This window comes from Podarcis raffonei, chromosome 4 (genome assembly GCF_027172205.1).
Source record: "Podarcis raffonei isolate rPodRaf1 chromosome 4, rPodRaf1.pri, whole genome shotgun sequence".
Classification (NCBI taxonomy): domain Eukaryota; kingdom Metazoa; phylum Chordata; class Lepidosauria; order Squamata; family Lacertidae; genus Podarcis; species Podarcis raffonei.
The window spans coordinates 34,067,416-34,082,359 of record NC_070605.1 but is presented as its reverse complement, the minus strand read 5'-3'; the positions used below and the strand labels follow the sequence as shown (position 1 = coordinate 34,082,359).

The following is a 14,944-nucleotide window of genomic DNA, read 5'->3' as shown; positions in this document are numbered from 1 at the left end:
GTGGAAGTTGTTTATACTATGGATTCACTGAGTGACTGGACTTCTGTGTTAAAGTTTTCTAGTCAAAGAAGCTCTAGGAAATGTATGGGTATGATTCCTTCTATTAGTCCCTCTTGGTGTGTGCATGCATAGGCACATGTGCATGTGCACACCCACCCACCCACCCAAGCACATGTATTTTTGCTTCATGTACGGTAACTAAAACAGTTGAGTTCCTTTGGTTGCAAGGGCTTGAGCAGACGTTAACTTCTATCACACCTGTTGTTTCACAGCCGCTTTAAAATGTGTTTTTGCTTTAAAAAGACGAAGCCTACATCCCTTATTTCAGCTCTTGACAATATCAAGAAGCTTCCTTGTTCGTGAAAAATGTAGTTTCTGTAGTATTACAGCATAGTAATTTTTCTTGCATCCTTCACAATATTGTATAGAAATGTCTTAGTACTTTTATATACAATATTGTGGTGAAGGGTAGAATGCCAATTATTCTCATCTTTAATGATGCTTATAGGCCAGCCAGCCTTCTTCAATACAGTGCGCTCCAGCTACTTTGTACTACAATTTCCATCAGTCCAAGCTAGCACAGCCATTGGAGAAGGCAATTATAACCCTTCTGTTTTGTGTCTGTTTATGTCTGTATCCCCACATTTGGGGGGTATGCATTAGCAACCCTTAACACACAAAGATTCTAGAGTCAAGCTTCCAAGAGCCTCACAATGCTGTCCTTCTTGCAGATTAAACACATTTTTCAAAGGCTTGCTTATAGACTTTCTGCTCCTTCCCCCCCTTACCCACTGTGGGGCAGCAAGAAATTCCTGGGTCTGAGAAGGTTGAAACCTTTCCTCTCCTAGTTTTTGGATCAACATTTAGTGTTGGCAACTTTCTATAAGGAAATGATGTTTCTGGTGAACATGATAACTACATTGAAACAAAATGCTGTCTCAACTTCTAGTGCTATGGGTGCTAAACCACCAGAACTGGGGTATTATACTATACCACTCCTAGGGCCTCAGGAATCAATATGACCCCGTTTTCTTGAGTGCAGAGACAGCACAACATGTTCTTGAGAGTGCTGCTAGCTAGGAGGCTGCTGTGGATCACTGGGAGAATCAAGGACACTCAGCAATGGTGAAGTAGAGACACCATGTCTTTCATAACTCTTGACACCATCCCTACTATTTGCATGCATGGGAATTCCAGGTGACAGTATCTAATCTGTGCTGCTGAATATTACCGCATGCATGCCACTTTGAATTCACATCCTCTTAAACTGGGTCATGCTTCATGCTACCACTTTAAGAATCAAGGATCTGGGCCAGTAACTGGTCTCAAAATACTTTAAGACTCCTGTGCCATTGCAGTCCACTGATTACAAAGGTTTGACAGAAATGGACCAGAGAGTACAGAAGTGGGCAGTAGAGAGTGCTGTGTGCATATTGCTTGTACTATTTTGGCCACATCAGCCTTGGTTTATTCAGCTGCTCCACCTATCAAAGAGGAGAGAATAATCCAACACGGAGGCAAGATCCTGTACTGTGATGATGAGATGCCTGCATCTGGCAGCCTACTGTAGTACCTAACAATTGCTTTTTCAAAAGCGATCCATCCTTCTAAACTGTAGCAAACCACATAGGATTCATGACTCAATTAAGCTAGACAAACACAGTTAGTGGCCTGGTAAAATGCATTCTACTCCAGTGCCTAATTTGGAGTCTAGTTTTGACTTCCTGCTTTACTTACAAGGACAAGGGATTAGCCTTCTCCTTGAAAGTTTGCCTCTGTGTAGTTTCGGCCAGACAAACAATGGGACATTTTCTTTATTTGCTAATCCCTTATTGAGGAAATTCCATCATAGCTTCAATTCCATTAAAATCTATTTTTGGTACTATATTAATTGATGGCGAAGCCTTTCAAGCGGAGGGCAAGCTGTGATTTTCTTAAGAGAAAATCCTCGGTAAGCCTTTTAGGAACCAACAAGGGTAGTATCTACATTCTAACCTAATGTGGACTTGAGTACCAGCTTTCTCCTCTAAGCATAACCAATTTAATTAATAATAGGGAGATGGCCCCTGATCTTGATGTCTGGAGGACATTATTCCTTTTTACCTGGATTATAAAAATCTGCTGATGAAAATAGGAGAAGCTGTATGTTTGCAATGCTCTGGAACTGTGTGAATTACCTTTGCCATCATCACACCATTTCCTAGTGAAGTGTGAACTAACAACAGTATTTTCTCCTGGCCGGTGTGGAGGACTAATGGGATCCAATGGATTCCTGAATGCCCTGGTTTTCTTCTGCCCAATGGATTGAGCTGGCAATCATGCTGAGACCCAACTCTGTTGTGAAAGAACGAGATGCAATGGGCCATCAACATGGTTGTTCTCGGAAATTTGTTCTGCTCCCTGTCTTGCTATGGGCAGTGAAGCTGGGTTACGGCTAGTGTGGAAGTTGCGGAAATCTCTGTGTAAAGTCAATCCAACAAAGAAGAGAGCTCATAGTTATGCTTACTGTGTGACAGTGAGATTGCCAACGAAGGGTTATCTAAAGTAGGTGAGAGAGACTAAGTGCATATTTAGGCATCTATAAGGAAGCACTTTGACATTTGTCCAAATTCTTTCCTGACTTTAATCTGCCTTGTTGCTATCTCATGCTGTATATGACTGCACATAAGATGGTTGGAAAAATAAGCTAGAGGTAAGGAACTCTGTGCTCTATTCATACAACAAAGCAGCATTAATTTCCATCTTCACGTTACACAAGTTAGTTGTACCACTTTTGACAAAGTCTGAAAAGCTGATATTTACTCAAAAGCACAGGAAAATAAATGGAATAACTTGGCGGTAATAAGACTGGATGTCTTAAGGCTGAAATGTTGCACTTGCCACACTGGAATTCCAAAATGGTAAAAAGTACTAACAATGTATGTGAAATAAGTGTAAGTTAACTCTGCTGCTATTTTTGTCTCTGGCAGATCTAGCCTGTGTGATGAATCTGGGGATAAGGAGTCACCTAAAGCAGTTGGTGTAATTCGAGAACCCATTGCTCAGATACTTGAAGTTGAAACGGGGTCTCTTAATGGAAACATACGGACAGAAGTAAGCTATGAAGGACTCTCTGTACCCCTTTCTCTCACACCCTCAGCATACAACACTAGCAGTGTTGGGGAAAACAGGGTAATCAGGCTGACTGCGGCTTGGCCACGTCCAAAGCCCCTTTGTTTCTCCGACATGCCCTCAGAAGGTATCCTATGCTACCTTTGTAGCTGGTATAGTGAATTACCGCATTTTTCCGTGTATAAGACTAGGATTTTTTCCTAATAAATTATGTCAAAAATTAGGGGGCATCTTATACACAGTTAGTGCTGAGGCCATTTTCTTGAATTTGAGTCCCCCCAAATAAGGGGCATCTTATACATGGGGGCGTCTTATATATGGAAAAATACAGTATTTCACACTGTAACCAATGAGAAGGGAAAAGAAAAGGTACTTCTCAATCTGCCCATAGGAAAACAGTAGGGCAATAGATATGTGATTGCTCTTCCAGTGCATCTCCCCTACTCCCACTCCCACAATTCGTTGCTAGAAGTTGTCTTATAAAAGTATTTTTGAGCAACTTGTGGTAGTCCTGTCCTCCGCACCCCCCCCCCCCAGATTTGAAAGGGAAGCAGAAATCTATTTATCTATTTTCTGCTGCGCATCATGCGCTGTATATGAACACTTAATGAGCTTACAAATTTGTATTGGAAATGAATAACAACAACAATGGAATCTTGACATTGTCCTTGGTAGATTAAATCTTGTTCTGATTATTGTGGCGGTGTATGCAATTTGAGTTGAGATGGGTGGGAATACTTTACTTCAAGGCATGCTGATTGTTCCCATATAATTAATTTGAAATCCAGATTTTTTTGCTCGACACATTTCAGACTGCTAATTCTGTTATGATATGTAATACCCATGTCTGCTTTCACTCCCACATTTCCCACATTTTCCTGGCATTTGAAATCTCTGAAGTTTTGTTTACGACAGATCTGAAGTACTCTCATTATCTTAAAAATATATCAACATTCTGTTCAGCACATAATTCTAATTTAGTATTCACAAAGTTTCAACACTAAGCAAAATGCGGTAACAATTACTTTACTTCAGTAACTACTGCAATAATTAATATTTATATAACATTTCCCCCCACACCCACTCAAGGTGCTTCATACATATTTATTATAAATATATAATGGAAAGTTTAAAAAGCAGAACTGCTGTTAACCCTTTTAATTTCAATAAGTTTTGCATGGGAACTCTGTGCATGCTCCATTTCATGGCACCGGTACTTGGTGCATTGTATGCAGACATCCAAAAACCTGTTTTATAGAACCTGTTACAGAGAATGCATATTTTGGGGCCTATGTGTTCAAGAGTTATTTCTACTGTTCTTTTCTTTTTATCAGGAAATTGTGAATAGTAGTCCTAATACAATTTTAACTATAGCGCCTTGTAAAATAAACATGATGGACTATGTGGTTGCTCTCTTTCACTAGGGCCCTGAGTTAGAGGAATTGCACTGCGATAAACAGGACAGAAGGAGTTCTCTGCTTCCTTCAGAAAGGAAGCCAGCTGATGTAGCACAACGCAAATTTTCAATACAGTCACCGGATCTAAATGAGAACTTCGCTCAAGAGAAGAGCAGTGCGTCAGAAAGCGACGAAGAAGGTAAATCGTTTTCATTTCATAAACAAAGTCCTTAAAACCTGGTCCCAGGAAGGGACAGCTAAAGTAAACAAAGGGTAATGTGGAAGCATGAAATCCATGGGTCTGTTGTACATTTACGCCATTTATTTCCAGTATAGGTAGTTGTTGATAGGTGGGCCAGTCCTGTGACCCGACTATGCTAGCAATTGCTACTCTGCTGCATGCATTAGATAATGTCATTGAAGTCTTATGCACTCAAAGAAGCATTGATGAAAGCACAAAAGCTGCATTTAAAAACAAAGTTAGAGTAGCACTACCAACAACCATTCCACTGTTGTCCCTTTCTGCTGTATTACTAACCATGATGTTGGCTTCTGATGATGCCCTTACATCACTCATTCATCATTTTATTAGTATGCCACCTTTCCATTCCATACTGTGCTCAGATTGGCTTGCAACATAAAAAATTGCATAATTACAAACTTAACAAAGGTAAAGGTAAAGGACCCCTGACAGTTAAGTCCAGTCGCAGACGACTCTGGGGTTGCAGTGCTCATCTTGCTTTACAGGCCGAGGGAGCTGGCATTTGTCCGCAGACAGTTTTTCCGGGTCATGTGGCCAGCATGACTAAGCCACTTCTGGCGCAACAGAACACCAAAACCAGAGCAGCGCACAGAAACGCTGTTTACCTTCCTGCTGGAGCAGTACCTATTTATCTACTTGCACTTTTTGGGGTGCAACTGCTAGGTTGGCAGGAACTTGGACCGAGCAACGGGAGCTCACCCCGTCGCGGGGATTCAAACCGCCGAACTCCTGATCTGCAAGCCTGAGAGGCTCAGTAGTTTAGACCACAGCTCCACCCACGTCCCATTAACAAAAGTAGTCATAGGCAATAAATAAAACACATCAGAAAGTTTTGCCAGTCTCATTGCATTCACATTAGTCTTCCCCAACCTGATGGCCTCCAGACATTTTGGACTGCAACTCCTATAATCCTTGACCTTCGTCCATGTTGGCTGGGAGGTGTAGTTCTGAAAACTGGAGGGCACCAGCTTGGGAAAGGCTGATCTACACAACCCTCCCAACTCCTATAAATTTGAGTTACTGTGTTGCTTGGCTATATTGACATAAAAAGTGAGATTGGCAAAGACTGAAATGTCTTGTTTCAATATTGCATTTTGCAAATGGTACATCTGTCACTTAACAGTATTAGTTGCCACAGAAATCTGTTGCTTTGGAATATGGACACTTTATTTTTAACATAGATAAGATTCGTGTTGCATAGGCAGGAAGGGGTTTTTTTTTGTTAGTACTTCTGATTATTTTTCAAAAATGTTTGAATGATCTCTGAACTAAAATGAATATACAGCGGTACCTCTGGATACGCACAACTCTGGTTGCATATCCTTCAGGATGTGAACCTGGCAAACCCGGAAGTATTTTTCTGGGTCTCATAGCATGCGCAGAAGCGCTCTATGTTCCACGTGCATGTGCAGAAGTAGCACCCCCGGTTGCGAATCCCTCGGGATCCAACCAGAGCTCCGGAACGGATCCTGTGCACAACCGGAGGTACCACTGTACAGTATTCTAAATGTAAGAGGTGTTCAGTTTTAGCTTTCACTTCATTTTCACAGCCATCCCTCTATATACAGCTACAGTTTGGCAGTTTCATATGTCCTCAGTCTGATGTTGGAGAGAGGCATTCAAGGCTGGGCTGTCTTTGCTTCAATTTGTTCAGTCTGTGGCTTCTTCCTTCAGAACACTTCCTTCAGGAGTGTTGCTGAGAAACTTTGCCTTGACCATGTGGTTGGGAGCAATTAAGAAAATAACCTTGTCCACACTGACATCCAGGTGCTGTGTTTGGCCTAAGATGAGATGGTTATATTTCTAGTTACCATGTGCAAGGATTAGCTTTTTGTGTGCCCAGAAAAGTAAGTGCCACTTAGCTTTGACATGCCAAAAGCAGAATTCTGCACATTCAGGCAGGTGTGTACGACTGATTAGCCCATACTGGGGGTAAAGGGAGTAAAAAGCTACATTGCATTTCAACAGTCATGCAAGTTAGTTTCCAAAAAGTACTAGGAAAAGCTTTTAAATATAGCTACGAAACACTCACCCCCAGTTAGCTGAAATGAAGGGTTGTATGCATTGGTGTCTCTTTGCTGAATGAAAGGCACTTTGATCAAGCAGAAGCTGCCATCAACCAAACAGCAAGGCAGTTTTTGCTAATTTGCCTTTCAATCTGCTCCAGTGCTGGAGAACCCTTCAGAACAGCATGGGAGGTGGTGCAGGGAAAGGGAGAATCAACAAAATCCACAATTCCCATTCTATTGATGAAAGCCTCTGCTAACTCAAAGAGCATTCCGCCAATGAAGACCATTTGATGCAATCCATATTGTGTCATCCACTGAAGAGTTATTAGTGAATACTGTTTTTTCCTATGTGAGTGCCCATTGATAGGGATTACAGGGATATAGGAATGCAGTGAATGTGCACAGGCTCAGTGTGTTCCCCAGGGGCCATTATATAGGTCTCCTTTCTGCAAGCAGCTCAGCTTTTTATAAGGGTAAGCATTTTTTTAAAAAAATTGTGTAACCAAAACAGCAACAACCACCCAAGGAATATTCTTTGTAAGATAAACACTGAACCTTGTCAGGAAACATTTCCTTACCTTGTGGTTTGTTCCTTTTCGTTTCTATACTGCAACACACCTCTCTGGCAGTGTGAGCAACAGCACAGAGCGAGTAATTGCTTGTGATTAGTGGGCTAAGAGGCATATCTCTATATTAAAGTCTCCAGTGACATGTGCACCTTGTCATTATGAACATACTGACATTCTGTGCCTTAGTACTTTTAAGTTTAATTTCCTGATTTTGATTACAGCACAAAAGTGTTCTTGCCCCATTCTTTGCTAGTTTGAATAGATATACTTTTTTAGATTTTAAATGCAGTGAGCATGACTCCGTAGCAGCCAGAACTGTAGATCATGTGGCAAATAAAACACTTTTCGTTGTATTCACTTGCATTTATCATGTGGGTCGATGTTTGCCTCTAATTACCACGCCTGGATATTTTAGGATATTGCAGTACTTGTCTATTGTTAGTATAGAGAACATTGCACCATCTCAGATTCCTCTCTGTGGTATTTGCTTTCAGCAGTCATTACTATATGGACTCCACTGCACAAGCACCACATCTCCGTTTTGTACTGTAGTCCTGATTTCTCTCAGTACTGGGGACAAGATGGAGGATACTCTTGCTCTTCTTTTCTTTTCTCTACTCATCATCAAAATATGTTAGGTCTGACTTACTTTTACTTTACTTTTGGAGAATGAGAATCAATTCAGTAATTACCGTATTTTTTGCTCTGTAAGACTCACTTTTTCCCTCCTAAAAAGTAAGGGGTCAAATGTGTGTGCGTCTTATGGAGCGAATGCAGGCTGCGCAGCTATCCCAGAAGCCAGAACAGCAAGAGGGTTCACTGCGCAGCGATCCCTCTTGCTGTTCTGGCTTCTGGGATTCAGATTTTTTTTTCTTGTTTCTTCCTCCAAAAACTAGGCGCGTCTTATGGTCTGGTGCATCTTAGAGTGAAAAATACGGTATTTATTCACTCTTAAATATGACACACAGTGCTGCTATCATACCATTGCCTATATTCCCCCTCACTGTGTGTGTGTGTGTGTGTGTGTGTGTGTGTGTGTGAAAAATTAGCTGCCATAATCTTTTCCCACATCAAAAACAATACAAAGCATATAAAACGTAAACAACATACAGTAGTACCTCGGGTTACATATGCTCCAGGTTACATACGCTTCAGGTTACAGACTCCGCTAACCCATAAATATTACCTTGGCTTAAGAACTTTGCTTCAGGATGAGAACAGAATTCGTGCGGCGGCAACGGGAGGCCCCATTAGCTAAAGTGGTGCTTCAGGTTAAGAACAGTTTCAGGTTAAGTACGGACCTCTGGAACGAATTAAGTACTTAACCTGAGGTACCACTGTGATTGTAATAATAACATCCTTTTTAAAAAAAACCAACCACAACTATATCACGGCCAGCCATATCAGTATAAGATTATAAATTAAGGCTACTGCCTAAAAACAATACTTTACAATTAAAAAAAAGTTTTAAGAGTCCATCTGAACAGTGGTATATCTCAGGGAAGGGAGTTTCATAGCCATGGAGCCGTTGCAGAAAAGGTCCTGTCCCCTGTCCCTGTCAGCTTAACCTTCCTTCCTGGTGGGCAAATGAGGCAAGCCCTTGTAGCTGTTCTCAAATCCCTGGCAGGTTCATATGGATTTAGGCAGCCCTTTAAGTAGCCTGATTCCATATACACTATTGCTAAGGGCATTAAAGGTAATTCACAGTATTTTTGAGCTTAATTTCTCTCTGTCTCTGTCTCTCTCTCCCTCGCCAAGCTGAACTGGCAGACATAAACCTAACATAGAACAGAGAGTAGCAATCCTCTTGCTGTTTAGCACAAGAGTCAGTTACCAGGTGTCATTCTCTCAAAGTCTTGAGCCTTGGTGTAAGATGAAAGAAATGCTTCTTTCCTTTAACGCTTGGCATCATGTGTTGACATTCCTGCTTGTACAGCTTCATCGGGTGCGTCTAAGCTTTATCTGTTCATGTACGACTCTTCTTATGTTCTTTGTAAGATAGCAGATTGTCTCACAAGTCTACTCTAGACACAATTTACTGTTCTAGAGTGGTGTACTAAATTTGAATTTTGCAAGAAATGTTTGTTTTCCTTTGGGTATGTTTTACTATGTTTTGCCGCCTGTTTGCCTGACCGCTACTTTGTACACTTCCCCTCCCACAGATGAGGAAACATTCCCTGAGAGCGACCTCCATGGAAAACTCTTTATTAATCGGGTTTTCCGCATTGGTGCAGATAGGCTGTTTGAAATGCTTTTCACTAATTCCCATTTCATGCAAAGATATTTCAGTACCAGAAACATAACAGGTGAAGTATTATTCCTTTTAAAATTTACATTGAAATAACTTTATACCCTTTCATGGAAAAATCTGTTTGTTTATTTGGGACCAATAGGGTTGCCATGTCATTGAGGTTTCCAGACGTATGGCAACCCTAGGGACCAACACACCATGATCTGAAACTGCAATTTGATGCTGGTTATTATTATGATAGTTTTCTCTGTAAAGTAAACACCTAGAATTCCTCTCCTTTCTTGAGAGCTTTTCCCACTGTAGATGCTCCTTCTTTGCAAGCGGATTCACCTTTTTCAAGAAGCAGTGATGTATTTTTGCCTGTATCCCCTTCAACTGATTCATGATTTTCTTGTCCTCTTGGGCTGCTACCAGCGATGACAAATTATGTCACATCTTCTCCCTTTGTAACATGCAGTAAAATCTACTTCTTTCATATTGCTGTGTTTCCCTACCCCCACTCCGCATAAGTGGCCACCACTGGGGAGAACCGAGAAATGTGCAACAAAATGATGTCAAGAAACAGAAAAGTCTTACTATATATTACAGAGGTTTGGGTTAGGGAGAGACCTTGACGTAGGCCATCACTATTGACATTAGATAGGCCATCACTGTTGACAGTAGATCCAAGCTCCTTATAACGTGTAGTTCTATAGTTAGGTAAAGGTAAAGGGACCCCTGACCATTAGGTCCAGTCGTGACCAACTCTGGCGTTGCGACACTCATCTCGCTTTATTGGCCGAGGGAGCCGGCATACAGCTTCCGGGTCATGTGGCCTGCATGACTAAGCCGCTTCTGGCGAACCAGAGCAACTCACAGAAACGCCGTTTACCTTCCCGCCAGAGCGGTACCTATTTATCTACTTGCACTTTGACTTGCTTTCAAACTGCTAGGTTGGCAGGAGCAGGGACCGAGCAACGGGAGCTCACCCCGTCACGGGGATTCGAACCGCCGACCTTCTGATTGGCAAGTCCTAGGCTCTGTGGTTTAACCCACAGCGCCACCCGCGTCCCAGTTCTATAGTTAGATGGATACATATTGCAAGCAGTGACCAAAAACTCATTATTGTTTATCAGAAATGACTATATCTTGATGGCTGCATATTTTAACTCGTTTTACACACATAGATGGAGATGCAAGGCGTGAGACAAGTTACCTAATGATTTCTGGGTAGTTTTGTTTCCTCCATTCACTTTCAACAAGTTTAATGATTATGATGATATGTGTAAATGGCTAGACATGATTGATTACATGTTTTGGGTCTAGATGCTGTAACAACCCCTTGGAACAGAGACATTGGAGGCAATCAGTTGAGGACCATGACTTACACTATTGGGCTCAACAATCCCCTTGTTGGAAAATTCACAACTGCAACAGAAAAGCAGGTACAAAACTCTGTTGGGGGTTATTAGTTAATGCCAAGTATGGAAGTTGCCTAAAACACCAAGTTTGTAAAGGTGTGGGATCCTATAGCAACGGCCAAATGGGCAAAATATGTAAGAACAAGAGGAAAGCTTAATAATGGATCCATTTTATTGACAAGTGAGCATGTTTTATTGAATTTTGTAGATCCAAGTTAGTATTGCCGTATCTTTGTTTCAAAATGAAGTAAAGGGTAATAATGAAATACTTCAACAATTAAATTAAGAATACCTGTTTAATAGTTTATTTTGAAATAGATTATCATATATGTTTATCTCAGCCTATATATAGGCTGGGATTGTACGTAATACTAAGATAGACCATGTGTAAGTATGAATGAATGAGTGTGCAGGTACTCACAGCAAAAATCATGGCCACTTTAATTCTCCCCATTCCTGCTAGTGCTGTGCTTCCCAGGGCTAAACCATGGTTTGGCTTAGCATTACATTTAAACCTGGGCTTATGGTTTGTCTCACTTCAGACAAACCATGAGCTGTAGACAAGGTATGTTCTTGGCTTACTGCTCATGGTTTGTCTGCGAGAGACAAACATTGGTTCCAACATAAGGCTAAGCTACTTATTTGTACTTAACCATGGTTTGTCTTAGTCAGGCATAGGCAAACTCAGCCCTCCAGATGTTTTGGAACTACAACTCCCATCATCCCTAGCTAACAGGACCAGTGGTCAGGGATGATGGGAGTTGTAGTCCCAAAACATCTGAAGTGCCGAGTTTGCCTATGCCTGGTGTTGCATGCAAAGCAAGCCATTGTGTGATGACATTTTAAGCATGTTTTTGTTTCAGCTGTTTTAAGTTTATTGCAATATGGTGAGGGGGGAAACGTTTTTGCATGCATAAAATCATTATTTCAATTATTTTTGAACTATAATCTTAAAAAACCTTCTTTATTTTTTCTAATAGGTCCTGCATAAACGGAGCCACAAAGATCATTGCTATCGGATAGACACAGAGGTGGTGACACACGATGTACCTTACCACGATTACTTCTACACCGTGTATAGTTATTGTATTGTTCGCATGTCCAGCCAGAAGTGCAGACTACGGTGAGGCATTTTGCATTGTTAAATGGGGAACCTGGAGGCAGTAAAAAATGACTGCACTCAGTATGGTAAAACTGGTTCTTCTGCACAAATTTCTTTTGCACAAATTCCCTTCCCTGTTTACTTTGGTAGTTGGAAAATGATCTGTTGACAGAAACAGGCGTTTACTTGTTTCTTTGCTTCTATTTTTGCCAGGGGATTGAACATACCTATAAACAAGTGTTGTGAGCTTTCTCCAACTGCCTTTTCAGTAGAGTTCATCATCATGTTACAGCTGGCAGTGTAATCTATAATAGCCTTTTAAAGCCACTGTGTGTGTGCACTCGAAAGTACAGTACAGTGGTACCTCAGGTTAAAAACTTAATTCGTTCCTTAACCTGAAACTGTTCTTAAACTGAAGCACCACTTTAGCTAATGGGGCCTCCCGCTGCTGCCGCGCCGCCGGAGCACAATTTCTGTTCTCATCCTGAAGCAAAGTTCTTAACCCAAGGTACTATTTCTGGGTTAGCGGAGTCTGTAACCTGAAGCGATTGTAACCTGAATCATATGTAACCTGAGGTACCACTGTACTTTGTTTAGCTTAGAGTTGTTAAGTGACCAAGTCTTCTATGCATTTCCTCCTTTTGGCTACCGTCATGGGTGAAGAAGGTGTTACCTAGTGACCATGCCTTTGCCTCAAGTACACAGCTTGCTGTTTTGAGCTGCAAAGACTGACAAAATTGCTCTCATAGTGGGTGAAAAAGCATGCCTCTGTCCTTAATGTTCCTTGTATTGCATTCAGTTGCTAACCTTATTATTATTTTTGCTGCAGGATCTCCTCAGATGTGAAATACAGAAAGCAACCATGGGGGCTTGTCAAGAATATAATAGAGAAAAACACATGGGGTGGGATAGGAGAAAACTTTAAGCAACTTGGTAAGTGCCGTGTCTCCTCCTTGCTGATAATTCCAAATTGCATTCATAGCTGTGATATTTGATAGCACTGCATAGTTCTACACGGTGGTGCGATCTGCAAGATTTTCACAAGAATTGTGCTTTAGAACAGCCTTGGACCTTCCCAGCTTTTAGAAACAGTTTAAAGACTGTTTATTAACTTTATTTATTACCTTTTGGTAGCCTTCCAGTAGATGTGTCTGCTCTTGAACACTGCTTTTGCAAGCATGTGGAGGTGACCGATCGAGTACCATTGGATGATAAAGTCAAAAATGGAGCATCAAAACTTGGCATTAAGCTGTTCATTTGACTTTCATAGTGTATCTACATTGCATCATTAGAACACTGTTATTTCACTTTTAACCAACTGTTTGTGATAACCTGGAAGTAAGGCAGTAGCAGAACCTTATTTAGGCTCTGATAAATTATTTCCCATGTACCGCAGTAAAGCATTACTTGTTGCAGATAGACCAGCCTGCTCATTTTTATGTGTACAGTGGTACCTCTGGATGCAAACAGGATCCGTTCCGGAGCCCCGTTCTTATCCTGAAGTGAACCAACCCGCGTGTGCTCAGGTTGTGATTCACCGCTTCTGCGCATGCACGTGACGTCATTTTGAGCGCCTGCGCATGCGTGAACAGCAAAACCCAGAAGTAACGCGCTCCGTTACTTCCAGGTCGCTGCGGAGCGTAACCTGAAAGCGCTCAACCTGAAGCACATTTAACCCGAGGGACAGGGGGGCCCTGTGGGTTAAACCACAGAGCCTAGGACTTGCTGATCAGAAGGTCGGCGGTTCGAATCCCTGCAACGGGGTGAGCTCCCGTTGCTCGGTCCCTGCTCCTGCCAACCTAGCAGTTTGAAAGCACGTCAAAGTGCAAGTAGATAAATAGGTACCACTCCGGCGGGAAGGTAAACGGTGTTTCCGTGTGCTGCTCTGGTTTGCCAGAAGCAGCTTAGTCATGCTGGCCACATGACCCGGAAGCTGTACGCCGGCTCCCTTGGCCAGTAAAGCGAGATGAGCGTCACAATGCCAGAGTTGGCCACGACTGGACCTAATGGTCAGGGGTCTCTTTACCTTTTTATAACTGTACTAAAAAACTGCCTTGTGAATGCAGCCTTACTCACTGTTGGTTTTCCCACTCCCTTTTTAAATAAGGCCAGCACCTGATACTGTTTTACTGGTTTGTCTCTCCACGTCACTTCTTGAATGTAACATTTGGGTTTCCCAGTGCATCATGTGCTTCCTCCCCCCGCCCACTCCAGTCAAAGACCACCTTTTAAATATCCTGGAAAATGTCAGTATAGAGTGTTGTGAATTTCTGAGTTAAAATAAAACGAAAACTGAGTAAGAAATAGGATGTTGTTCCATTACAGAATCGGAATTGCTAATGGAAGAATATGAAATAAACAAGCCTGTAGAGGATCCAGTGAAACTTGGTGTTTTGAGGAGGAGGAGGTGGACTTTACAAAGGAATGTGGGAGAGATACTTCCTAAACGTTCTTCACAGTACTCTTCGGGGGAGACAGGTGCACCTTCCCGTGGTGATGGAGGTGGGTACTACAAGCAGGAGTATTTGTTTTGACCATTAACTTAAGCCAAAGGAATTTCAGGGATGTGCTCGCGTGAGAGCCATGCATTATATAGCACCTCTGCATAGCTCATTCAGTTTCATTGCCTCTCCAAATATGACATCTCTGAGGTACATGCAGGCCGGTACAGTCAACACAAGGGTGGTGGTGTTGCAGCTCACACACAGCTCCTATGCAAAGTTGTGCCTTTTCCCGCAGGTACTGTCTCCAATGCTTCCAGGTTCAGTGCTATAGTGCTGAATTGTCGGTGTAGGAATTGGCTGCACAGAGATGCCTTTGGAATTATTATTATTTTTTGAAAT

The 14,944-nt window shown here is 41.9% G+C and overlaps 1 protein-coding gene across 3 annotated transcripts in view; it reads left to right on the top strand.

Moving 5' to 3' along the window:
- Positions 1 to 14,944, top strand: part of GRAMD1C (GRAM domain containing 1C) — a 60,326-nt gene that overhangs the window by 36,943 nt on the left and 8,439 nt on the right. For all 3 annotated transcript variants that reach the window (XM_053386094.1, XM_053386096.1, XM_053386095.1), the window contains 7 exons: positions 2,970 to 3,093; positions 4,536 to 4,707; positions 9,511 to 9,654; positions 10,905 to 11,023; positions 11,980 to 12,122; positions 12,931 to 13,034; positions 14,427 to 14,603. In XM_053386094.1, the coding sequence (XP_053242069.1) occupies positions 2,970 to 3,093; positions 4,536 to 4,707; positions 9,511 to 9,654; positions 10,905 to 11,023; positions 11,980 to 12,122; positions 12,931 to 13,034; positions 14,427 to 14,603 (983 nt within the window). The remainder of the gene's footprint in view (positions 1 to 2,969; positions 3,094 to 4,535; positions 4,708 to 9,510; positions 9,655 to 10,904; positions 11,024 to 11,979; positions 12,123 to 12,930; positions 13,035 to 14,426; positions 14,604 to 14,944) is intronic.